The 27,729-nt window shown below is 47.3% G+C and overlaps 1 protein-coding gene across 1 annotated transcript in view; it reads right to left on the bottom strand.

Annotated features, from left to right (window-relative positions):
* Positions 1–25,678, bottom strand: part of LOC137528944 (cytochrome P450 2A6-like) — a 56,008-nt gene extending 30,330 nt beyond the window's left edge. Inside the window, exons 1-5 of the mRNA XM_068250742.1 lie at positions 25,453–25,678; positions 23,208–23,370; positions 15,496–15,645; positions 12,656–12,816; positions 1,203–1,379 (exon numbers count right to left, since the gene is read on the bottom strand). Coding sequence (XP_068106843.1) covers positions 1,203–1,379; positions 12,656–12,816; positions 15,496–15,645; positions 23,208–23,370; positions 25,453–25,632 — 831 coding nt within the window. The 5' untranslated portion in view covers positions 25,633–25,678. The remainder of the gene's footprint in view (positions 1–1,202; positions 1,380–12,655; positions 12,817–15,495; positions 15,646–23,207; positions 23,371–25,452) is intronic.
* Positions 25,679–27,729: the final 2,051 nt, after the last annotated feature.

Raw genomic sequence — 27,729 nt, 5'->3', positions numbered from 1 at the left:
CCGAGGCAGAGGCTGGAGGGCGCATTGTAGGAGGCGGTGCACAATTCATTCAGCTGTCATTCCCAATAGTGTTTGAAGCAGAAAGAAATAAGAAAAGGGGATACATGACAGTGACTGCAAGCCATATAACTAGAGATTAAGGTGCTGGGGAGGTTGGGGGCCCTGGGGCACCTATTAGTCTAATAGCAATCAGTGTGTGATGGCTGGGGTGGGAGGAATGGGGGGGGCGCACTTTGGTGTCTCAGCCTTGGGTGCTGAAGGACCTTGTCCCGGCTCTGTAAACATGCAAACATTCATTGCATCAAACCTAAAACATAGATCCAGGCCTATCATCTCAAGTAAAGACATTTAAAGAACGTTATTAGGGAGGTGGGGGTGTAGCCAAAAAATAGCTAAGCATTTGTATGAACATTTGCATATTAGTGTGCAAGGGTTAGCTGACTTTGCTATTTTGTTGGACAAACCCCCTTTAGCACCTCCCTAATAACTTATTTAAATGTTCTACCTTGAGGAAATGTGCCTGGATCTATGTGCTTTGTTTTTTTCTTGTAGCTAATTTAAATGGAATCTTAAGTGAGAGGGATATGAAGGCTGCCATATGTATAATATTTGAAACAATACCAGTTGCCTAGCAAGCATGTGGTTATTCCAAAAAGAAAGAAAGAAACAGCTGATCTGCATGCTTGTTAAGGGTCTATGGCTAAAGGTATTAGAGCCAAATGGTCATCAGGACAGCCAGCCAATTTGCATTATTTTTTTGGGAGTCCTTTAAGTTTTACATAAGGCCTTACCACAGTAGACCAAAACTACACTTAAAATGGAGTAGTACTGCATTCTAAAACCATTTTAGGAACGAGTGGGGCATAGCTAAGGAGCTATGGGCCTTAGTGTGATTTTTACCACAAGCCTTCTATATATAACAAGTGATGTGGAGAACCAAGAGACAGCCACAATGGGATGAACAGTTGTTAATAATTATTAATGTTCAAAGGACATATAGAGTTGATCAATACCAGCATAGCACCTAAAATAAGCTAATACAGCTTTTGAAGCAGGGCCTTAGTGGGCCCCCTCTGGTCTGGGAGCCCCAGTGTGGTCACAACTTCTGCATCCCCTATAGCTATGCTACTGTTTTCAGGTGCTGGAATAATGTGACAGTTACAATAAAATCAATGCCTCTGTTCTTACAGTTTTTTCCTGACCTGCTTCATTCTGATGAGGAAACAGTCGATAAAATCTCGAGGGCAAGCTGGATCCAGAGTGTCTTGGTGGGTTCTGATACTGTCATTAACTACATTTCTGAATGGGTTAAAGAGTTTCGGAATATTTTGGTGTGGTCCAGGAATATATCTCATAATTGTCGGGAACATGTCAAAGAGCTGCAGGAAAAACATGAAGTTATTACAATAAAATTCTCATCTATAGTTCATGGCATATCGAATGAAAAAAAATATATTTTTTAAAGGATCCTTAGCCTCCTGAAGCTCTTCAATGTATTTGGGGTCCCTCTCTTTCTGTCCTCTTCTTATTCAACTGGATCCCTCCATCGAATAACTTCCCAGAAGTTCCCCCAGCAGTGACGAGTGATTCAGAACTGCGCGGGCTCTTCCAAGAGTGCTTTCTTTTATTGCACATGCAGTCCAACGTCAGTTATGGCCACTAGGGGGAAGATCCTGGAGGCTAGGGAGTGCTGAAGACACTGCTCCTACTTCACTGCTTTGTTGTCTTTCTGCTTCACTGCTCTGTTGTCCTTCTGCTTCACTGCTCTGTCGTCCTTCTGCTTCACTGCTCTGTCGTCCTTCTGCTTCACTGCTCTGTCCTCCACCTTTTTTACTGCTCTGTCCTCCACCTGCTTCACTGCTCTCTCCATCCTTCATTGCTCTGTCCTCCTCCTGCTTCACTGCTCTGACCTCCTCCTGCTTCACTGCTCTGTCCTCCTCCTGCTTCACTGCTCTGTCCTCCTCCTGCTTCTCTGCTCTGTCCTCCACCTGCTTCCCTGCTCTCTCCTTTCCATCCTTCATTGCTCTGTCCTCCACCTGCTTCACTGTTCTGTCCTCCTCCTGCTTCATTGCTCTGTCCTTCTCCTGCTTCACTGCTCTGTCCTCCATCTGCTTTACTGATCTGTCCTCCATCTGCTTTACTGATCTGTCCTCTATCTGCTTTACTGCTCTGCCCTCCACCTGCTTCACTGCTCTCTCCTTTCCATCCTTCATTGCTCTGTCCTCCTCCTGCTTCACTGCTCTGACCTCCTCCTACTTCACTGCTCTGTCTTCCTCCTGCTTCACTGCTCTGTCCTCCTCCTGCTTCACTGCTCTGTCCTCCACCTGCTTCCCTGCTCTCTCCTTTCCATCCTTCATTGCTCTTTCCTCCACCTGCTTCACTGTTCTGTCCTCCTCCTGCTTCATTGCTCTGTCCTCTACCTGCTTTACTGCTCTGTCCTCCATCTTCTTTACTGATCTGTCCTCCATCTGCTTTACTGATCTGTCCTCCACCTGCTTCACTGTTCTGTCGTCCTCCTGCTTCACTGCTCCGTCGTCCTTCTGCTTCACTGCTATGTCGTCCTCCACCTGCTTCACTGCTCTCTTCTTTCCATCCTTCATTGCTCTATCCTTCACCTGCTTCACTGCTCTGTCCTCCTCCTTCATTGCTCTATCCTTCACCTGCTTCACTGCTCTGTCCTCCTCCTCCTTCACTGCTCTGTCCTCCTCCTGCTTCACTGCTCTGTTCTCCTCCTGCTTCACTGCTCTGTCCTCCTCCTGCTTCACTGCTCTGTCCTCCTCCTGCTTCACTGCTCTCTCCTTTCCATCCTTCATTGCTCTGTCCTCCACCTGCTTCACTGTTCTGTCCTCCTCCTGCTTCATTGCTCTGTCCTCTACCTGCTTTACTGCTCTGTCCTCCACCTTCTTTACTGATCTGTCCTCCATCTGCTTTACTGATCTGTCCTCCACCTGCTTCACTGTTCTGTCGTCCTCCTGCTTCACTGCTCCGTCATCCTTCTGCTTCACTGCTATGTCGTCCTCCACCTGCTTCACTGCTCTCTTCTTTCCATCCTTCATTGCTCTATCCTTCACCTGCTTAACTGCTCTGTCCTCCTCCTTCACTGCTCTGTCCTCCTCCTGCTTCACTGCTCTGTCCTCCTCCTCATCTTCATCCTTCACTGCTCTGTCCTCCTCATCCTCCTGCTTCACTGCTCTGTCCTCCTCATCCTCCTGCTTCACTGCTCTCTCCACCTCATTCTCCTGCTTCACTGCTCTCTCCTCCTCATCCACCAGCTTTACTGATCTGTCTTTCTCATCCTCCTGTTTCACTGCTCTATCCTCATCCTTTACCGCTCTGTCCTCCTCATCCTCCTGTTTCACTGCTCTGTCCTCATCTTTCACTGCTCTGTCCTCATCTTTCACTGCTCTGTCTTCATCCTTCTGCTTCACTATGTTGTCCTGATCCTTCACTGCTACACTGCTCTGTCCTCCTCATCCTCCTGCTTTATTGCTCTGTACTCCTCATCCTTCACTGCTCTTTCTTCCTCATCCACCAGCTTCATGGCTCTGTCCTCCTCTTCCACCAGCTTCACTGTTCTGTCCTCCTCATCCTTCACTGTTCTGTCCTCCTCATCCTTCACTGTTCTGGCCTTACTCATGCTTCACTGCTCTGTCCTCCTCATGCTTCACTGCTCTGTCCTGCTCATCCACTAGCTTTACTGCTGTCTCCTCTTCCCTAACTGTACTGCCCTCCTCATCTCTCAGCTTTACTGCTCTGTCCTAATCCCCCAACTTCACTGCTCTCTTCTTCTCATCCCCCAACTTCACTGCTCTCTTCTTCTCATCCCCCAACTTCACTGCTCCGTCCTCCTCATCCCCCAACTTCACTGCTCTGTCCTCCTCATCCCCCAACTTCACTGCTCCGTCCTCCTCATCCCCAACTTCACTGCTCTGTCCTCCTCATCCACCAACTTCACTGCTCCGTCCTCCTCATCCCCCAACTTCACTGCTCCGTCCTCCTCATCCCCCAACTTCACTGCTCTGTCCTCCTCCTGCTTCACTGCTCTGTCCTCCTCCTGCTTCACTGCTCTGTCCTCCTCCTGCTTCACTGCTCTGTCCTCCTCCTGCTTCACTGCTCTGTCCTCCACCTGCTTCCCTGCTCTCTCCTTTCCATCCTTCATTGCTCTGTCCTCCACCTGCTTCACTGTTCTGTCCTCCTCCTGCTTCATTGCTCTGTCCTCCTCCTGCTTTACTGCTCTGTCCTCCTTCTGCTTTACTGATCTGTCCTCCATCTGCTTTACTGATCTGTCCTCCATCTGCTTTACTGCTCTGTCCTCCACCTGCTTCACTGCTCTCTCCTTTCCATCCTTCACTGCTCCATCCTCCTCATCCCCAAACTTCACTGCTTCGTCCTCCTCATCCCCAAACTTCACTGCTTCGTCCTCCTCATCCCCCAACTTCACTACTCTGTCCTCCTCATCCCCCAACTTCACTGCTCCGTCCTCCTCATCCCCCAACTTCACTGCTCCGTCCTCCTCATCCCCCAACTTTACTGCTCCGTCCTCCTCCTGCTTCACTGCTCTGACCTCCTCCTGCTTCACTGCTCTGTCCTCCTCCTGCTTCACTGCTCTGTCCTCCTCCTGCTTCACTGCTCTGTCCTCCACCTGCTTCCCTGCTCTCTCCTTTCCATCCTTCATTGCTCAGTCCTCCACCTGCTTCACTGTTCTGTCCTCCTCCTGCTTCATTGCTCTGTCCTCCTCCTGCTTCACTGCTCTGTCCTCCTCCTGCTTCACTGCTCTGTCCTCCATCTGCTTTACTGATCTGTCCTCCATCTGCTTTACTGATCTGTCCTCCATCTGCTTTACTGCTCTGTCCTCCACCTGCTTCACTGCTCTCTCCTTTCCATCCTTCATTGCTCTGTCCTCCTCATCCCTCAACTTTACTGCTCCGTCTTCCTCATCCCCCAACTTCACTGCTCCGTCCTCCTCATCCCCCAACTTTACTGCTCTGTCCTCCTCATCCCCCAACTTCACTGCTCCGTCCTCCTCATCCCCCAACTTCACTGCTCTGTCCTCCTCATCCACCAACTTCACTGCTCCGTTCTCCTCATCCCCCAACTTCACTGCTCCGTCTTCCTCATCCCCCAACTTCACTGCTCTGTCCTCCTCCTGCTTCACTGCTCTGACCTCCTCCTGCTTCACTGCTCTGTCCTCCTCCTGCTTCACTGCTCTGTCCTCCTCCTGCTTCACTGCTCTGTCCTCCACATGCTTCCCCGCTCTCTCCTTTCCATCCTTCATTGATCTGTCCTCCACCTGCTTCGGTGTTCTGTCCTCCTCCTGCTTCATTGCTCTGTCCTCCTCCTGCTTCACTGCTCTGTCCTCCATCTGCTTTACTGATCTGTCCTTCATCTGCTTTACTGATCTGTCCTCCATCTGCTTTACTGCTCTGTCCTCCACCTGCTTCACTGCTCTCTCCTTTCCATCCTTCACTGCTCTGTCCTCCTCATCCCCCAACTTCACTGTTCTTTACTCTTCATCTTTCACTGCTCTGTTCCGCTCATTTTTCTTATCTTTTTCCATTTCCTGCTATCCCACTCAAGCAGCGAAACGATCGGGCGGGAGATCGGACATAGTTACATAGTTACATAGTTACATAGTTATTTTGGTTGAAAAAAGACATACGTCCATCGAGTTCAACCAGTATAAAGTACAACACCAGCCTGCTCCCTCACATATCCCTGTTGATCCAGAGGAAGGCGAAAAAACCCTTACATGTCGGAAATGATCTATTGAGCCATCTAAATCGCTCAGACACTAACCGTGTATTCCCAGCATTACAGTCTAATCCTAGCCTGATATCACTGACTTTAGGAGTTTACACCCTAATCTTTAAAAAAATATTCTGAACTCTAATCCCTGTGTCATGTCACTAACTGTCCTTAGGATCTTACACTCTAATTACTGTTTGATGTCATAGTTGGTGACATGACACAGTTTTAGAGTGTAAAATACGAAGGACAGTTAGTGACATGACATGGGGATTAGAGTTCAGAATATTTTTAGTTGGGGGTGTGGCCTGTGTTGAGAGGCGGTGCTTAGGGCGCCAGAATACCTGTGCCTACAGGCTGCTGAGGGGTAGCATTGCTCTGTCCTCCTCCTGCTTCACTGCTCTGTCCTCCTCCTGCTTCACTGCTCTGTCCTCCATCTGCTTTACTGATCTGTCCTCCATCTGCTTTACTGCTCTCTCCTTTCCATCCTTCATTGCTCTGTCCTCCTCATCCCTCAACTTTACTGCTCCGTCTTCCTCATCCCCCAACTTCACTGCTCCGTCCTCCTCATCCCCCAACTTTACTGCTCTGTCCTCCTCATCCCCAAACTTCACTGCTTCGTCCTCCTCATCCCCCAACTTCACTACTCTGTCCTCCTCATCCCCCAACTTCACTGCTCCGTCCTCCTCATCCCCCAACTTCACTACTCTGTCCTCCTCATCCCCCAACTTCACTGCTCCGTCCTCCTCATCCCCCAACTTCACTGCTCCGTCCTCCTCATCCCCCAACTTTACTGCTCCGTCCTCCTCCTGCTTCACTGCTCTGACCTCCTCCTGCTTCACTGCTCTGTCCTCCTCCTGCTTCACTGCTCTGTCCTCCTCCTGCTTCACTGCTCTGTCCTCCACCTGCTTCCCTGCTCTCTCCTTTCCATCCTTCATTGCTCTGTCCTCCACCTGCTTCACTGTTCTGTCCTCCTCCTGCTTCATTGCTCTGTCCTCCTCCTGCTTCACTGCTCTGTCCTCCTCCTGCTTCACTGCTCTGTCCTCCATCTGCTTTACTGATCTGTCCTCCATCTGCTTTACTGATCTGTCCTCCATCTGCTTTACTGCTCTGTCCTCCACCTGCTTCACTGCTCTCTCCTTTCCATCCTTCATTGCTCTGTCCTCCTCATCCCTCAACTTTACTGCTCTGTCTTCCTCATCCCCCAACTTCACTGCTCTGTCCTCCTCCTCCCCCAACTTTACTGCTCTGTCCTCCTCATCCCTCAACTTCACTGCTCCGTCCTCCTCATCCCCCAACTTCACTGCTCTGTCCTCCTCATCCACCAACTTCACTGCTCCGTTCTCCTCATCCCCCAACTTCACTGCTCCGTCTTCCTCATCCCCCAACTTCACTGCTCTGTCCTCCTCCTGCTTCACTGCTCTGTCCTCCTCCTGCTTCACTGCTCTGTCCTCCTCCTGCTTCACTGCTCTGTCCTCCACATGCTTCCCCGCTCTCTCCTTTCCATCCTTCATTGATCTGTCCTCCACCTGCTTCGGTGTTCTGTCCTCCTCCTGCTTCATTGCTCTGTCCTCCTCCTGCTTCACTGCTCTGTCCTCCTCCTGCTTCACTGCTCTGTCCTCCACATGCTTCCCCGCTCTCTCCTTTCCATCCTTCATTGATCTGTCCTACACCTGCTTCGGTGTTCTGTCCTCCTCCTGCTTCATTGCTCTGTCCTCCTCCTGCTTCACTGCTCTGTCCTCCATCTGCTTTACTGATCTGTCCTTCATCTGCTTTACTGATCTGTCCTCCATCTGCTTTACTGCTCTGTCCTCCACCTGCTTCACTGCTCTCTCCTTTCCATCCTTCACTGCTTTGTCCTCCTCATCCCCCAACTTCACTGTTCTTTACTCTTCATCTTTCACTGCTCTGTTCCGCTCATTTTTCTTATCTTTTTCCATTTCCTGCTATCCCACTCAAGCAGCGAAACGATCGGGCGGGAGATCGGACATGTCGGAAATGATCTATTGAGCCATCTAAATCGCTCAGAAACTAACCGTGTATTCCCAGCATTACAGTCTAATCCCAGCCTGATATCACTGACTTTAGGAGTTTACACCCTAATCTTTAAAAAAATATTCTGAACTCTAATCCCTGTGTCATGTCACTAACTGTCCTTAGGATCTTACACTCTAATTACTGTTTGATGTCATAGTTGGTGACATGACACAGTTTTAGAGTGTAAAATACGAAGGACAGTTAGTGACATGACACGGGGATTAGAGTTCAGAATATTTTTAGTTGGGGGTGTGGCCTGCGTTGAGAGGCGGTGCTTAGGGCGCCAGAATACCTGTGCCTACAGGCTGCTGAGGGGTAATTCCGGCCCTGATTAAAGGTATTTTAGGGTCAGCAATCAGAAGCGTAGCTATGGGTGGGCAAGCGAAGACATGTGTCCCCAGGCGCAGGACTGTGAGTGCTCTCAGCACAGCCGCTGCACTCCCACGTGTGTGACAGATGGCTTACTAGATGCCCAAAGTGCCTCCGCTTCTCTTCCTCCCTCTGCAGAGGAGCGCAGGAGCCTTAGCAGCAGAAAAAAAAGTTATTTAAAGGGGGGCACATCTGGCTATCTAAATGAGGGGGGGGGGGGGGGGCAAATCTGGCTTTCTGAAAGGGTAAGTGGGCACATATGACTATTTTAATAACATTTGGCTCCACCCATGACTACAACCACATTTTTTTGTCCCCGGGTGCTGAAAACCCTAGCTACGCCTCTGTCAGCAGTAAAAAGGTAGTTGGAGAAGGCTTGGCAGCCTGGCAGGTAATAGCTTGGACAGCAAACTGTGCAGATAAGCAAAAGGTGCTTGACACAACAGAATCAATAGATAGGAACAAAGTCAAAGTGAGATCATAAACATGTCAGCACAATTGCATGTAACAAGCTCAAGTCCATGAGATTATTGATTTATAGCTAATAAGTCATTATCAGTCATTAAGTCAATTCAGACTTTACAGGGTTTATAGGTGGTATTCTCAAAGATGTGAGATGCACACTTGTGCACTCATTACACATCTGCAATTAATCAGTGTGAGCACCGCTAGGGGGCGTACGAGAGGAATCGGCACGGGAGACTGGGGCTTTTATGGCTGATCCTGCTGCTGCACAAGTCCCGGCCGTGCCCGAATTTAAAAGAATACACTTACCTGGGGCTTCCTCCAGCTCACCGTAGGCGACGAAAACCCGCGCATGCGCAGACCTGTCACGCCAGACGCTGACGCGGATAACCGGGGCTGGTGGAGGCTGAACGAGAAGACCCAGGAGGACGCTGCGGGACCTCGCCGCCTACGGTGAGCTGGAAGAAGCCCCAGGTAAGTGTATTCTTTTAAATTCAGGCACTCCTCGGAGTCCCTTTAAATACTATTCCCCCTCCAGATGGTGGATGGTGGGGAATGAAATAATTTGGCTTCCACCAATTGCTGGAAGCCGAATTATTGTGTTTTTAAAGTAACTTCAGCAGACGGCGCTGAAGTTACTCCCTGTGTGCCCAAGTCTCCTGCGTTGGATTCACTGTGTTCGCGCTAGGGGACCATGGATAAATGGTTTCATGTTTGTTCATGCGTTCCCATCCATCCATGCAGGCTCTGTGCCCTGCTGCTGAACATCTTTCACTAGCATATCTTTTGAAGAGGTGATCATTTGGCTGACACTGGATGTGAGTTGCTTCTGCACCAAAATAGTCCAGTTACAGTAGAGTCCTGGTTATCCGGAACTCAACTAACCAGAAGTCTCATCTAACCAGCACAATTTGCCGGCAGTACTCACAGCGGTGAAGGCGAACTTCTTAGGCCATTTGTGGGCTCTGCTGTGCTTAGACTGGGTTCCACAGCTCCCCCAAGGTTAATATACTGTCAATTGCTGTTTTTAAAAATCTAATAGAGTTTCCGGTATGCATATAGAGTGGGTTATAGTACTATATTAGCTAGACCTAATTTTAACATTGAGTTTCAAGCAGCCAGAAAGCAAATCTTTGCACTGCTGCTCACTAGAAGATTACACATGGACTGAACATTGCATAGCCTAAATATTATCCAATGTCTCTGCCCACTTTAAAGTGAAACTTTAAAAAACAATTGTATCTATTCTGCTTCTCCTAAAAATTACATTCAGATATCCCACAATTTTATGTTCTGTTTAAAACTTAAAAAAAAAACCTAGATTTATTGTTTTGTCTCAGCTCATGTCTCAGGGTGCTGAAATATATGACCTATTGTCCTTTTTTATCTATCCACTGTTCTCAGAAGCCATGTTCTCTACCAGAAAAGTGTTTTATGTCTGTTATTCCTTATCAGTGAATGAAGCTATAGTCTGCTTGGGTCCTGACTGGAGAAAAACTGTCAGTTGCTTAGCTGCATAGCCGGCCTTTTACCTGAGCGACCGGAGCAGTCACTCAGGGTGCCGGCTTTCAAGGGGGCACCTGTAGCTGGCTACCTATACTGAGGGCACCTACACCTGACTTCCTATACTGGGGCACCTATAGCTGGCTACCTATACTGAGGGAGGGCACCTATGCCTGGCTACCTATGGGGGGAGACCTACAACTTACTTCCTATACTGGGGGTGCCTATGCTTGGCTGCCTATATTGAGGTCACCTACACATGAGATCCTATACTGGGGGCAGATATACCTGGCTACCTACCTATACTGAGTCTGAGGGCATTTTTTTTTTTTTTGGGGGGGGGGGTTGGGAACCACTGTCCTAGGAGGTAACTCAGGAGGAAAGGTGAATTGCATATGGACTTGTGTGTGTGTACACGCGCAAAGAGGATGAAAAGAGGGGGGGGCACAAAAATCAGTTTTCGCTCAGGGCGCTGTGAAATCTAAGGCCGGCCCTGCTTAGCTGTATATTAACTCTTTCAGGCAAAGAAGGAAGAAAAGCAACACAGTATATGTATTTGTGTGCTATGCACATGTACATGCACATGTCTATCTCATCATGTCATGTCACTTAAGCTTTATCCACCCTGGCGTTCTATTAAGATCGCCAGGGCGGCTGCGGGAGGGTTTTTTTTTTAATTAAAAAAAAACTATTTCATGCAGCCAACTGAAAGTTGGATGCATGAAAGCCCACTAGAGGGCACTCCGGAGGCATTCTTCTGATCGCCTCCGGCAAGCATAAGTAACAAGGAAGGCTGCAATGAGCAGCCTTCCTTGTTTGGCTTTCCTCGTCGCCATGGCGACGAGCGGAGTGACGTCATGGACGTCAGCTGACGTCAGCCGCCTCCGATCCAGCCCTTAGCGCTGGCCAGAACTATTTGTTCCGGCTGCGCAGGGCTCGGGCGGCTGGGGGGACCCTCTTTCGCCGCTGCTCGCGGCGGATCGCCACAGAGCGGCGGCGATCAGGCAGCACACGCGGCTGGCAAAGTGCCGGCTGCGTGTGCTGCTTTTTATTTATTTTTACTGAGCGGCACCCTCTGGCGGTAATGGACGAGCTGAGCTCATCCATACCGCTAAGGTGGTTAAGGAGTAACCACCACTCGGAATACAATAAACTAGAAATAAGTAGCCAATGCTATACGTGTTGCAGCACCCTGTCATTACTGCAGTGTTTCTCACAACATTGGGCAGTGGAATAGGCAGCAGGATGGCATAGTGAGAAGTACTCTCATTTCGACTCAAGTCAGGTTTTGGTTTTCAGTCTGGACACTATCTGTGTGGCATTCATATGTTCTCTCCATCTCTGTCTAGGTTTTCTATTGGGCACTTCATTTTTACCACTCACCACAAAAACATGCCTGCCATGAACCTGAACCGAGTAAAATTATTTAAAATAAACACATCATGTACCTGCAAATAAATATTACATACTTTCCTCACCGTCAGTACCTCTCAGAAGCTCACCATTTTCTTCTTACAATGATTCCTTCTATTTCCGACAAGATTTTGCCAGAATTGAAATGTATCTGTTGCTGTCAGTTATATATCAGTTGCTGTCAGTTATAACTGAAACGACAACTGATGAGCAAGGTGAAATCCATGTTTCCCTATGGATCAAGTGCACAATATAACAGGTTAACAGTGTGCTGACCAGGAATCTGTTATGGTGTAATGGCCATTGTCAAAATGGAAGATGTAGAATTCCCTTGATCAAAGTGGACAAACAGGACACAGGAGAGGAGGAAGAGATTGATGAGTAGACTTCACAGGAGGTAAGTATGATGAGTGTATGTTTCTTTTGACTTTTAATTTTCAGTTCAGGTTTGTTAAGAAATTGACAGAAACTGACTTTAGACAATGGCAGGGGTGTCAGATCATGACTGGGGTTCCCACACATATAACCAGGGTAGCTTAGTAAGTACTGAACATACTCTAAGTACAGGGGTGCAACAATAGCCCCTGCAAGGGATGCAGCCACAGGGGGGCCCTTAGGGGGAGAAGCCTGAGGGGGGACCTGCAGCTCTGGGGCCCGACCAGGGCCGCTATCTATACTTGGGGAACCTATAGCTGGCTACCTATACTGGGGGCACCTATAACTGGCTATCTATACTGCATGCACTTATAACTGGCTATCTATACTGGGGACACCTATAGCTGGCTAAGTATCTATACTTGGGGAACTTATAGTGGGCTATCTATGCTGGGGGCACCTATAGCTGACTATTTATACTGTAAGTTTGTTTTTTTATATATCCTGTCTGTCTTTACAATGTCTGGGTTTTTGGGGGGCTGAGGGCACCATCCAAAGTTTTGCAAGGGGGCCCAGTGATTTCTAGTTATGCCCGTCTAAGTAGATCCTTTTCTGCTTACCAGTCTATGCTCTTTGAGTCCGACAGGAGACAGGGGACAAGTGCTTTTACGTCAGCTCATTTCAACCTTGGATTAGAGTCAGGACACTTAGTTTAAAACATGGTTGTAATGAAGAACAAAAATCTTACCAGGCCCCAGGTAGAAGAAAGAATATTAAAAGCTGTTCTTGAATCTTGTAAAATGCTCATCCATTTTTCGTCATGGTACTCGTAGCGCTTGCCCATCAATATACTAGCAAGGATATTGGATGAGGCACAGCTCAAGGTGATGCTGGGATCCACTGGTTGCTCTAGGCAGATAATAGCAAATTAATTAACAGAAATGCAACTTCCCTATGCAGTCTCTGCAGAGTGAAGCAGAATAAGTCAACTTCAGCTGAACCATTTCTTATGTTATTTATTTTTTGTATTCTAGAAAATTATTATTTATTATTATTAGCTTACAGTATATCACCATCATCTTTTGTTTTCACTGTATGGTGTAAGAAACAAAACTTGGCCACATAAAAAATAAGCCCACTGGTTCATGATAAAGAGTTGGCAAACAACATTTATTTGTTCAAAGAGACTCTGTAACAAAAATTTCAGCCTTATTTCTTCTATCCTTTAAGTTCCTATAACTGTTCTAATGTGGTCTGGATTACTGCAGCCTTTTCTAGTTGCACGGTCTCTGTAGTATATCTAATCTTCTTTTCCTTGTCAAGCTTTGTCGACCCAGAGAGGAATGCACTACCTCTGCTGTGATAGGGAGACGTTATGCACACACCCTCCACGCCCCCTGCAGGCTCTGTGTAAATGCTTTGTTTATTGCTCTCAGTTTCACCTTGTCTGTAGAGTTGAGTGCCGATAATTCACTATGTAATAAAAACCTGCAATACAGTATACTGTAACATGATATAGAATATATGTATATGTGTGTGTGCATGCATTGCATAGTATTGCATATAATTCGGTTTGTGCTGCTCATCCCCTGGTATATATATATATATATATATATATATATATATATATATATATATATATATATATATATATATATATATATATATATATCTTTTACACATACATCACTTCCTGATTAAGAGCCAGGATCGTGGCGGGGAGCAGCGGAAACAGCCAAGAGGGACCCAGGAGATCACAGTGACTCGATTGGTATGTTTTTTATTGTACAAATCGGATTGTTCAGTGGTCGTTCACTAAATCCATCATCTGTGTCCTGCATTTTTCAATGATATCCAAAAGATGCGTCATTTATAATCTCTCCCGGATACTCCCAGATACTGCGCTCTCATGCATCAACTCTTATATCCGTCTTCTTGCAGTGATATTTCTCAAAAGAAAATATAAACAGAAAAAATATGTGCACATGTGGAGTGTTCAAAGGCTGTTAGTGGATTACGGTGCTTTTATTGCTGTCTGTGACCTGGCAGCTATAGTGTGTGGTGAGGACCTGTAATACCTGTTTACAGGGTGGATGCATACACGGAATTTCTGAACACTGGGTGTTGTTGTAGATGGACACTTTGATATTACGGTATCACGCTATGGTTTTCCTTTTTTCGTTTTCCTTTTTTCGTTTTTCTTTTTTCTGTTTATATTTTATTTTGAAGAATATCACTGCAAGAAGGCAGATATAGGAGTTGATGCATGAGAGCGCAGTATCCGGGAGAGATTTGGACTATACACTACATGCTTGGGGAATGCTATTGCGATCCATGGACACGTATATTTTGGACTAGAATTTGTGCACATATGCTGTTGTTTAATGCACTGAAATTTACATAACTTATGTTAATTAGTCAAGGTTGGAGTGAGCGCACTTTGCATAGTTTATTTATAGAGATTTTACCTCGCCGCCTGTACGAGGCTTTAGGTAAAGTTCACAAAGATTCTGATAATTTAAAATTTCACACCAAAAAAAGAAGGTCTGGTTATGAGAGGTGTCTGTTCTGGTGGTCGTCAAATGATTTAGCCACTTCGCCGCCCGGGTACAGTATATCTATGCTCCTTTGAACTTCAGTTCCCCGCCCGGAGCGTAGATATTCCCAACCCCACCGCTGTCCGCGCTCGTGCACGCCGCCGGCCGCTCGCCCGGAAATCAATGCATGGGAAAAACCATTCCCGTTCGTTGATCTCAGCCCCCAGCAATGATCGGCTGCTTCTATGAGAAGCAGTGCGATCATTGTGAAAAAAAAAAGTTTACCAGCCTCCCTGAACTTCCTGCAAGCGTACTTTCTATGCTTGCAGGATGCATTCACAAAAAGTAAAACTACGCCCAAAACATTTTTCACATAGAAATACTTTTAAATTATTTTACACTATAAATTAACTCATTAACTCCCACACTCCCCAATTGTTACCATTTTTTTTTTTTTATAAAAAAATAAATAAATAAAAATTACAATAAAAAACATAAATAGTTACCTTAGGGACTGAAACCTTTAAATATTTATTTTAAGAGGGTATAACACTGTTACTTTATAAATTATGGGCTTGTAATTAGGGATGGAAGCAAAACTGAAAAAATGCACCATTATTTTCAAATAAAATATTGGTGCCAAACATTGTGATAGGGACATCATTTAAATTTTGTAATAACCGGGACAAATGGGCAAATAAGTTACATGGATTTTAATTACAGTAGCATGCATTATTTAAAAACTATAGTGGCCGAAAACTGAAAAATCATCATTTTTTTCTAAATGTTTTCCTATTTTCCCATGAAAACACATTTAGAATAAAATAATTCTTGGCATAATGTCCCACCTAAAGAAAGCCTAATTGGTGGCGAAAAAAACAAGATATATTTAATTTCACTGTGATAAGTAGTAATAAAGTTATAGGCGAATGAATGTAAGGAGCGCTGAAAGGTGAAAATTGCTCGGATGCTGAAGGGGTAAAACCACTCAGTTGTGAAGAGGTTAAAGAAAAAAACAATAAGACCGAGAAAAGTACAACAGTGTACCTACCGTTTAAGCTCCTGAAGTACTCCATAAGATGATGTAACTCCTCCAGTATGGGCTCTACTAAGTTCTTTTTACCCATTCCAAAATCCCGAAGAGTTTGAAGACAAAACTGCCTCAGCTGCTTCCATATATTCCCATTGGTCATAGATATGGCTTAAAAAATAAATAAATGTGAATGGGCATTAAAATCACACCTTCAAACTGACAATTTGCAGTTTTTAAAGGACAACTAAAGGGAGAAGAATATGGAGGCTGCCATATTTATTTCCTTATAAACAGGCACGTGCAGAGGGGGGTGCTCTGGGTGCCCAGGCACCCCCCCCTTTTTAAAATCAGTAAAAAAGGCCCCTCTGATCGCGCAAAATAAGCCCCGCCCCCTACCGCGGTAAGCCCCGCCCACCCGCGAGAAGCTCCGCCTCCTCCCGGGGCACTTTCAGGTGAAGAGGTCTGGATAGGAATCCTAGTGTGGCATACTGACCTCACCCTCCACCTAGGACCCATACTGACCTCTACCTCCCCAAGCACCCATAGTGACCTCACCCACAGGGACCTCTCCATCCACCTAGCACCCACAGTGACTTCTCCCTCCCCAGCACCCACAGTGACCTCTCCATCCACCTAGCACCCACAATGACCTCTCCCTCCACCTAGCACCCACAGTGACCTCTCCCTCCACCTAGCACCCACAGTGACCTCTCCCTCCACCTAGCACCCACAGTGACCTCTCCCTCCACCTAGCACCCACAGTGACCTCTCCCTGCACCTAGCACCCACAGTGAGCTCTCCCTCCACCAGCACCCACAGTGACCTCTCCCTCCCACAGTGACCTCTCCCTGCCACAGTGACCTCTCCCTCCACCTAGCACCCACAGTGACATCTCCTTCCCCAGCACCCACAGTGACCTCTCCCTCCACCTAGCACCCACAGTGACCTCTCCCTCCACCTAGCACCCACAGTGACCTCTCCCTCCACCAGCACCCACAGTGACCTCTCCCTCCCACAATGACCTCTCCCTCCACCTAGCACAAACAGTGACCTCTCCCTGCGCCTAGCACCCACAGTGACCTCTCCCTCCACCAGCACCCACAGTGACCTCTGCCTCCACCTAGCACCCACAGTGACCTCTCCCTGCGCCTAGCACCCACAGTGACCTCTCCCTCCACCAGCACCCACAGTGACCTCTCCATCCACCTAGCACCCACAGTGACCTCTCCCTCCACCAGCACCCACAGTGACCACTCCCTCCCACAGTGACCTCTCCATCCACCTAGCACCCACAGTGACCTCTCCTTCCACCTAGCACCCACAGTGACCTCTCCCTCCCCCAGCACCCACAGTGACCTCTCCCTCCCACAGTGACCTCTCCCTCCACCTAGCACCCACAGTGACCTCTTCCTCCACCTAGCACCCACAGTGACCTCTCCCTGCACCTAGCACCCACAGTGACCTCTCCCTCCACCAGCACCCACAGTGACCTCTCCCTCCCACAGTGACCTCTCCCTCCCACAGTGACCTCTCCCTGCCACAGTGACCTCTCCCTCCACCTAGCACCCACAGTGACCTCTCCCTCCACCTAGCACCCACAGTGACCTCTCCCTCCACCTAGCACCCACAGTGACCTCTCCCTCCACCAGCACCCACAGTGACCTCTCCCTCCCACAGTGACCTCTCCCTCCACCTAGCACCCACATTGACCTCTCCCTACGCCTAGCACCCACAGTGACCTCTCCCTCCACCAGCACCCACAGTGACCTCTGCCTCCACCTAGCACCCACAGTGACCTCTCCCTGCGTCTAGCACCCACAGTGACCTCTCCCTCCACCAGCACCCACAGTGACCTCTCCATCCACCTATCACCCACAGTGACCTCTCCCTCCACCAGCACCCACAGTGACCTCTCCCTCCACCAGCACCCACAGTGACCACTCCCTCCCACAGTGACCTCTCCATCCACCTAGCACTCACAGTGACCTCTCCATCCACCTAGCACCCACAGTGACCTCTCCCTCCCCCAGCACCCACAGTGACCTCTCCCTCCCACAGTGACCTCTCCCTCCACCTAGCACCCACAGTGACCTCTCCCTCCCACAGTGACCTCTCCCTTCACCTACCACCCACAATCACCTCTCCCTCCCCAGCTCTAGCAGTGATCCTGTCTACCCCAGCACCCACACTGACCTATCCTTCCCCCAGCACCCACAGTGGTCTTTCCCTCCCCCAGAGGCTACCCTCCTGTCCCCTGCAGCACTTACAGGGACCTCCCATCCCAAAAGCAGCGCCCACACTGATCTCTCCCAACACACAGCATCCACAACTACTCCCTCCTCCAATAACTACAATGACCTCTCCCAGCACCCACAGTGACCTCCCCTTCCTCCAGCACTCATACTGACCTCTTCCTTCCACAGAACCCACAGTGACCTACCCTTCCACCAGCACCCACGCTGACCTCTACCTCCCCCAGCAACCACACTGACCTCTACCTCTCCTAGCAGCAACTATGCTATTCATAGCAGTACCCACAGTGACCTCCCACTCCCTGCACCCACCGCAATCCCACCAATATTCAGCACCCACATTACACTCAACCAGTAACCCCCACTATAGCAAGCACCCAGTACTTGCACCAAGCAACTTTCACCCAATACTTATATCCGACCTCCATATGGCACTTAGTACTTGCATCATTCACCCTATAGCTGGCACCCAGTACTCACACCCACTTGGCACAGTACTTGCACATTATCTGAACTCACATAAACTAGTACTAGCACCCAAAGTACCTGCACTCAGAATCCACATGACACACAAAGCCCACCCATAGCTAGCACCTAGTGCAGGCAATGCACCAAGTATTCGCACCAATGTACCTGCACCCAACACCCACATGTTTCATCTGCAGTAGTTCCAGTTGCACTAAGCCTCCACTTGGTGCCCAGCACAAACACCAAACACTCACATATGACATCCAGTACTTGCACCCAGAACTCACAAGGGCTTGAGTAACTGCAATCAACACCTACATGATGCTTGACACCAACCCATACAGCCAGAATCCACATGACACCCTGTGCCAGCACCCAGAACCCACATGGCACCCAGCTTCTGCATTTAGCACCCACATGACAACAAATACCCCACTAGCCAGCACCCATTACCCAGATGTTACCATGTACTTGCTCCCAGTACCCACTTGGCACTCAGTATTTGCACCTAAGACCCACATGACACCCTATAACCCCCATAATCAACACCCACATGGCATAGTACTCACACAGCACAAAGTTCCAAAGCCATTATATGCACCTAGTCCATGGCCAGCACTCAAATAGCAACCAGTACCCACCCTTGGTCTGAACCCATATGAGACTTAGTACTCTCCCATGGCACACATCCAGACCACACATGGCACTCCCTACTCACTCATGTCCAACACTCACATGGCTCCCTGTACCAATTAGCACTCACATGGCACCCACTATAGATTATCACCATCTGCTACTCATTCAGCACCCAATACTGCATAGCATCCACTGCAAATAAATACCCAATACAAACTGGACCTTGGTACCCACAGCAGCTTGACACGGACTGTACTTTGGCACATCGGCACCCACTGCAAATAAGCACAAACTGGACCTTTGCGTCTTACCACCCACTGCATCTGTGCACCCACTGCATCTTGGCACTTACTGCAGTTTTGCATCTACTAATGCTTAGCAACCACTGCATATTGGCAACCACTGCTTCTTTGCCTGAAAAGAAGCTTGGGTGCTGATCTAGAGGGACAGAGGTCCCAGTAATGAAAGGTGAATCCATGCCTACATCAGGCTCCACTGTGCCCACTCTAATAGTGCACACCTATGACTGCTGATTTGAGGGTGGTGGCACCAAAGAAGTTGGTTGGAAGAAGACACAAAGTCTGCCTGATACTTCCATAAAGGTGTGTGTGTGTGTGTGTGTGTGTGTGTGTGTGTGTGTGTGTGTGTGTGTGTGTGTGTGTGTGTGTGTGTGTGTGTGTGTGTGTGTGTGTGTGTGTGTGTGTGCCTAGTGCTTTCTGGAGAAGGGGTATTACATACACAATTTAGCACGATTTATCGATTAGGGCCCCTTTTTAAAATTTGAGCACCCCCCCTTGAGAATCCTCTGCACGGCCCTGCTTATAAACAATAGCCCTGCTGATCTATTTGGCTGAAGTAGTGTCTGAATCACACCAGAAACAAGCATGCAGCTAATCTTGTCAGATCTGACAAAAATGTCAGAAACAGCTGATCTGCTGCATGCTTGTTCAGGGTCTATGGCTAAGGCTGGATTCACACTTTGATGCGCTGCATTGTGTTGCGTTGCATCCCATTGAGAAAAGCTGCTGCGACCCAACTCAGCGTAATGCATCTAAGTGTGAATCCAGTCTAACAGTGTTAAAGGCAGAGGATCAGCAGGATAGTCAGGCAACTGGTATTGATTTAAAGCAGAGGTCCCTAAACGTTTTTGGTCAATGGCCGCGTCAACATATTCAGTCTGCTGGGGGGCCGGAACATACATAAAATGATGTTGAAAAACTTGACATTTAATCTAGGTATGGATTCCCTCCAATCATGCCAGGAGGAGAACTCCCAGCAGCAGCCATTCAGTCATTCGGCGCCTGAAGAACGAGTTTGTGCACCAGACAGTGAAGCATACCCAGGTGACAACCTGCTGTCCAGTTGGACAGCAGTGTCACCTAATGCAGCATTGGAAGCCAGCGAATGACTGCTAACTGGCTTCTACAGTATGTGGATGGGTGGTGCCAACACTGCTATTCTATATGTGGGCTGGTGTTATTTAAAGGGGGTAGTGGGCCACATCTATAAGTTATACATTTTGTGTTTGGGGGCCAGTAAAAATGCCTCTGAGGGCCACATTTGGCCCATGGGCCATAATCTGAGGACCATTCCTTTTAAGGAAATAAATATGGCAGCCTTTATATAACTTTCACTTCAGTTGTCCTTGAGAGTGTACGTCTAGTGTGATGACAATGTTTTATCAAAATGAAAAGCCATGTATGCTGAATTTCTGCTGCCTGAAATGATCATTCATTATAATTTTGCCCAAGGAGCCATCCACAGGCACTGATAGTTCATACGCTGCGGAGCAACACTTACTATCCTACAGAGAAGGAAGACATAGGAGAAGCAGAAGTCTCTCTGCAGTGCCCAGAAACAAAGCAATCATCCTAAAATGTCCATCATGGGTGATTGTTGCCCGTGTTTTCATGGATTTCAAAGATGTAGGATGCCTGGGCAGACACAACAGTAAATTGGTATTTGTAATCAGCTTAAGGCTTCATTGTATTTAGTTTGCTTACGTAGACCAGGAAAGGGAGCGGTAGAACAGGAAGGGTGAAGCCTCTTGTGTGGATCTTTGGGATATCACAGGAAAGTAATTCCCTCTACACCAGATGTGACTAGACAAGTATCATGGGACATCACCCACTTCCTCAGAATCATCAGAGGATTTTGAAAAGGCTTTTGACACTGTTCCCCACACTAGCCTGGTACAGAATCTGAGGATACAGGGACTAGGAGAAAATGTGTGTATGTGGATAGAGAACTGGTTAAGGGATAGAGGGCAAAGATTGATGGTAAACGGAACATACTCAAAATGGGAAACTGTTAGCAGTGGGGTACTGCAAGGGTCAGTACTTGGTCCAATTCCTTTCAATGTATTTATTAGTGATCTAGTAAACGGAATACAGAGTCATGTAGCCATCTTTGCAGATGATACAAAATCATGCAGAACTAACACTTAACACTAAGACTGATAGTGACACATTACAACAGGACCTTGACAACATGGCCATATGGGCAGGCACGTGGCAGATGGAATTTAATGTTGATAAATTTAAAGTCATGCACCTTGGACATACCAATTTTTAAATCATATAAAATAAATTGCATACAGCTGGAAACATCAGACTTGGAGAAGGACTTGTTGAAGAATACTTGTTCATAAAAAGTTAGGTAATCGTATGCAACGCCAAGCAGCGGTAGCTAAAGCAAATAAAATTCTAGGATGCTTAAAAAGGAAAATAATATCTTAAAATGCTCATATACTACCCTGTATAAATCACTTGGGAGACCACATCCGAAGTATGGAATACAGTTTTGGGCACCACACTATAGAAAGGACGTTGACCTTCTGGAACAGGTACAAAGACGGGAAACTAAATTAATCAGAGGGATGATAGATCTCACTTACCAAGAAAGGTTGGACAAACACGGCTTATTTAGCTTGAAAGAAAGGTGACTGAGAGTGATGCTCCCAGTGATGCTTAGCCTAGGCTGCTTAATCCTCCTCCCATAGCATTCTGGGAGAGCAGGCAAGTTTTAACTGGCTTCTGAATTCTCAGAAACATTTTTTTAAAGGGGTTCTGTGTATGGCATTAAAAACAAAAACAGACACTTACCTGGGGCTTCTATCGGCCGCCGGCCCCAGTATAATTCTTCCTGCAACAGAACTGCGGCTGCGCGCCCGTGGCCGCGTTTGCTCGTTCCCGCGCAAGTCATCGGGAGCTTACTGCCCAGGTGCAGTACAAGAAAACTTCATACTGCGCCTGCGCAGTAAGCTCTCGATGGCGCACGCGGGAGAGAGCATAATTATAGACCAATAATTAGACCGGGCCGGCGGCGGGGCACGGAGAATCATAGGAGGAAGGCGCAGGACATTACAGCTGCAGGGGGCTGATAGAAGCCCCAGGTAAGTGTCTGGTTTCTGTTTTTAATATCCTACACGGAACCCCTTTAAGGCTAATTGGCCAAGGCCTTGTAAGGTTTTTGGCTTTCCCAAGGATCAACTGGGATATGTACAGGTTCAGGTTGGTGGTTTATTTTTTGTTTGTTTGTTTTGTTTTTTCTTTTAGTCTCTTTTTTTCTGGTTGGACCAGCTGTTTTTTTTCAACCAAACCAACTATGTAACTATGTAATAGTGATACCACTATATACGAGCATAGCCAGAGCTGGGACAAGGTCCTCCAGCATCCAAGGCTGAGACACCAAAGTGCGCCCCTCCATCCCTCCCACCCCAGCCATCACACACTGATTGCTATTAGACTAAGAAGGCCACAGGGCCCACAACCTCCCCAACACCTTAATATCTAGTTATCTGGCTTGCAGTCACTGCCATGTATCCCCTTTTCTTATTTCTTTCTGCTTCATACACAATTAGGAATGACAGCTGAATAATTTGTGCGCCCCTTCCTACACTGCGCCCTGAGGCTGGAGCCTCTCCAGCCTATGCCTCGGCCCGGCCCTGAGCATAGCTACCTCATGTTTATCCAGAGGGATAAGCAGAGGCAACTGGAAGTAGACAATTTAAAAAATGTGTTTTTACCAAGACCCAGCACTTCTGCACACTGGAACACAAGACTTTATCTCCACCCACATCGGGCCTACCATTGCTATGGACACCAAGCTGCTTGTGGGTGTATTTTTCCCAAAAATTCAGCAAATCCAAGATTTAGAAAGAATGGGCCATTCTCACTGTCTTTTAAGAAGACAGCAGAAGTAAATCCAGGAGAGGATAGATTTCACAGTGCGCAAAACACTGACTAAATAATATACAAATGAATATTGTAGAAAAATAAGCAATTTTATTTATGGATAAATCTAAACCCGTAGGAAATGGCTTTGAGTAGGTTTAAATGGCAAATGTTTGCCTGTATAAGTCTGACTTCTCACCTTTCATATCAAATACATATTCAAGTAAAGGTAGAGATCCTCGGTCCACAAAAGCATCACCGTGTTCAATGTAAACCTCCTTTAAGGCTTGATACCCAGTGACAACAACAAAAGGTTTAGATCCAATGTGAACTGTATAAACAGGGCCATACTGCTTGGACATCTGTGGATATAATAGACATGGAATAATAAACACATAAAACGGAACTCCAGTGACCTATAGTAGAATGTCATAAATTATTCAGGGTACCAACTTTTGTGTTAATTATCCTGGTTTCAGCATCAGAAACACTTTCTATAGCTATATATGACTGTACTATATATTGGTATATAACCCCACCTACCCAGTGATGATTAGCCTAGGCTGTTTATTATGCACCTTTCTTCTTTCAGAGCATTGTGGGAGACCAGATGTTTCTGCTCACTTCAGAACTCATGAGAAACAAACAATCAAAAGTTAGGTAGGTGGTTGGGGGGGAGTTACGGGTTAGGTGTTAGGTAGGTAGTTTGTGCTGTTTTTTTTTTTTTTTTTTTTTTTATAAGAGTCGGCCATTAGGTATGTATTGGGAAGGGGGGGGGGGGGAGGGGGGGTCTGTGTGAAAGTAGGGTTAGGTTTAGCTATAGTAAAATATTGTTAATACCAATATTTAACATTTTATATTAAAATATTGGTATTTAATTCCAGTACTTTACTATTGGCATTACTAGGCGCCCAAATTTCCAGGCATTTTTATTTGATGTATGCCAGTAAAGTTCATCTTTAACCTCCCTGGCGTTCTGATTTCCGCACGGCCGCGGGTGTTTTTTTTTAAATCATGTAGCTAGCCTAGCACTAGCTACATGATACCCCCTCCCTGCTCCCTCCCTCACACCCTTCCGATCGCCGCCGGCGATCATGCCCATCAGGAAATCCCGCTCTGAACGGGATTTCTTTCAGGGCTTCCCCCGTCGCCATGGCGATGAACGGAATGACGTCATCGACGCTGTGACGTCGCAGGGAGTCCCGATCCACCCCTCGGTGCTGCCTAGCACTGATTGGCCACGCTGCGCACGGGGTCTCGGGGGGGGGGGGGGCCCTATTACGCAGCGGGTAGCAGTGGATCAACGGCGATCGGAGAAACACACAGCTAGCAAAGTGGTTCAAAAAAAATGTATTCAAATTGGCCCACCAGGGCCTGAGCGCAGGGCCGGCCCGCTCATGAGGCGGGGTGAAACTTTTGCCTCAGGCGGCAAACTTCTAGGGGCGGCATCCGCCCGTCCGTGGGTTTGGGGGGGGGGCGGCCGCCGAGCTGGAGGGGTAGCGGGCAGGACGGGGGTATTGGGCCTAGCGGTGGGGAGGGGGGTCGGACCCCCCCCCCCCTCCCTCACCTGGGTCCCCCGATCTGCGCTCCCCTCCAGCTTTAAATAGCGAGTAAGCAGCCGTCCAGCCGACAGTAAGAGGCACGGGCGGGGGATCACTCACCTCTTCCTCGTTCCAGCGTGCGCTCCACTGACGTCACTTCCTGCAACGCCGCCCACTGTATTGTACGTGGATTTCTTTCCCCTTTCGTTTACAAACAGCCTGCTAGCCGTGATCGGTGGCTAGCAGGCTAATCACGGAGATCTGCTCCATGAACTGGCAGGGAACGATCACGCATGCACACGGCCGTTCCCTGCCAAACTGCAGCTCCAGGACTTGACGCCAATTGGTGTTAGGCGGTCCTGGGGCTGCCGCCGAGGTCACGCCCAGTGGCGTGAGGTGGTCTTGAAGTAGTTAAAGGATACCAGAGCCGAAATCAATATGAGAAACGGGGCGAGCTGTCCAGATGCTCCTCCGCTGCCTCTAAATGCCCTCCGGCACTTTCTTTCGGGTCGCCTGGGTCAGGCATCACTGCGCCTGCGCTGGCCCAGCTTCGGTGTGAACTAGGCCTAACTGAGCAGATTGCAGAAAACAAAGCAAGCGCTCACCAATATGGGCTGCAACTGAATGACTCATCACCTCATATGCACCGCTTAAATAGCTCAAATACACATACATATATAACTGAGCAGATTATTATATCGAGTTGAGCTTAAATCATGACGAGCTTAGCATAATATAATTATTTTTTACAGATGACAGAAAAATTAAATGAGTTGCACTAGCAAAGTAACTGTTCTGCTATCACATTGTTTAAAAGGCTATAACATGCCTTCCCTGTCACCTCTGAAAAGCCATTATGCTGTAAACAAAACATCATAGGCAATATATTAATTTCACACTTACCCTTTTTAGGGATGACAGCATTCTATCAGGTCGTAACTGCAGAAAATTGCCCAAGAAGGGCAGTGGGAGTGGGCCAGGGGGTAGTTTACTTCTCTGCCATAATATTTTCACATAAGACAGGATCACAAAAAAAGTGACGACACCCACTAAGACTGTTGTGATATCCTGAAAGTGTAACATGTCTGCAGTCTTGTGACTGAGATCTAATGCATACTGCAGGAACGTTTGTACAGACCATCAGAATGTATGTGTGGGTGGTTTCTTTTGGTTTGCTTGAGGAGGGATTCAAAATATTTACATTGGCACTAGTGTCTGATACTGCTGGCTGCAATTCAGTCAGTCCATATTATGTAAGAATTGCTTCTCTGACATTTGTTGCAAAATGTGGCTAGGGCAAGGTTTCTGGGCAAAATGGAATAATACAAAAAAAGCAGCATTCATGGAACAGAAAAAAAAAAGAAAAACCCTGCAAATTTTATTGTGCTTAACCTCCCTAGCGGTATGATTACTTCCGGATTTTAGGGGCTACAAGTGGTGCAATTTTTTCACAAGCTTTTAGACCCTAAAAGCAGAAAAAAAACAATGCCACTAGAAAGATCTGCGGCAGCCTTGCACATTACTCACTTTCCCTGGATCCATCTGTGCAAATCTCTCTCCATTCACTGGGTGGCGCTCTACCCTGATAGTGAGATCGCCATCTGTTGCCATGTGACAAACGGCTCTCTCACCAGAGGAATCAAGAGACTCAGAGGACCAGAAGAAGAATGGCTGCCAGCGCCTTGATACAGAGGTAGGTGAGTTACAAGCGCCTGTTGCATGCAGGCTATATACCTCCCGGTGGTTTCCAAGAGTCAAGCTCGGGGTTACCACTCTGGGCTGCGGATTTCCGGACTGAGCCTGACTCGAGGTTACCACTAAGGCAGTTAAACGACAACTGAAGGAAGCAGGATATGGAGCCCGCGAAATGTATTTCCTTCTAAGCAATACCAGTTTCCTGGCTACCCTGTTAATTCTCTGCATCTATTTCTTTTAGCCTCAGACCCTGAACAAGCATGCAGAAGATCAGGTGTTTCTGACAATATTGTCAAATTAGACAATATTAGCTGCATGCATATTCTTATCACTTCATATGCATATTCTTCTCACTTCAGTTGTCCTTTAAAGAGAACCCGAGGTGGGATTTAATTATGTTAGTGGGGCACAGAGGCTGGTTGTGCACACTAACCCCAGCCTCTGTTGCCCCATGGTGTGCCTCCAGGACCCAATCAGCGGGAGGGAAGTGACGCGGGCGGGTAGTGCCGATACGGAGGAGGCGGGGGAGCGGCGCTAACAGACAGGCATAGGTAAACATTGTGCTGGCGACACGCTGTGTGTCGCCAGCACTGCGGGGGGTATAGTGGCGCGCAGGGGGGTCCTGGAGGCACACTATGGGGCAACAGAGGCTGGTGTTAGTGTGCACAACCCGCCTCTGTGCCCCACTAACATAATGAAATCCCACCTCGGGTTCTCTTTAAAGCCAAAGCTTAAAAGAACCAGCGTAGGGTCTGTAACTGGATCCTTACTGCACTTTCATCACATGAAAATGGCCCATTTTACTACAGTTCCCATTTACTGATCTAAGTCCCTCATAGATGGCGCCACCATTCACAAAAAACGATACTTACACATCCATGCATAGCTTTCTGTATGTGTAGTAATACTACGCATAGTAGAGTTATGCGCGAGGACATCTTGTAGCCAAATAGTAAGCTTACATCTTAACACATTTTTTTTCACAAACAGACTCTTTTTACATTTAGAATTAACCCCTTACCTCCCACACTTCCCAATAGCTACCCCAAAAATGCTTTTGTAATATATATATATATATATATATATATATATATATATATATATATATAATTATTATTATTGACTTATAAAGCGCCAACATATTCCATGGCGCTGTACAAAGTAAGAAACAAACATGGGGTACATAATACAGACAATGGTGTACACTAATATACAAGATACATAATTAGTGACAAAATACAAAAAATGATACAGTCATACAGAGTACAAAATACAGAAGTGGTAATGACATTGATAAAAGTAACATGATGAATAAAATGTATAATGATTTCCAAGACACAAAAGGGGGAGAGAGCCCTGCCCTTGCGAGCTTACAATCTAAAGGGAATGGGGGGAAACAAGAGGAGGGATAGTATACGATAAAATATATAAAGGCAGTGTGTTTTAGGATACCTAGTAGGAGTGCAATTTGGTCTTAGGACAAAG

The sequence above is a fragment of the Hyperolius riggenbachi genome, chromosome 8 (assembly GCF_040937935.1).
Source record: "Hyperolius riggenbachi isolate aHypRig1 chromosome 8, aHypRig1.pri, whole genome shotgun sequence".
Taxonomy (NCBI): Eukaryota; Metazoa; Chordata; class Amphibia; order Anura; family Hyperoliidae; genus Hyperolius; species Hyperolius riggenbachi.
This window is presented reverse-complemented; position numbering and strand designations above follow the sequence as displayed.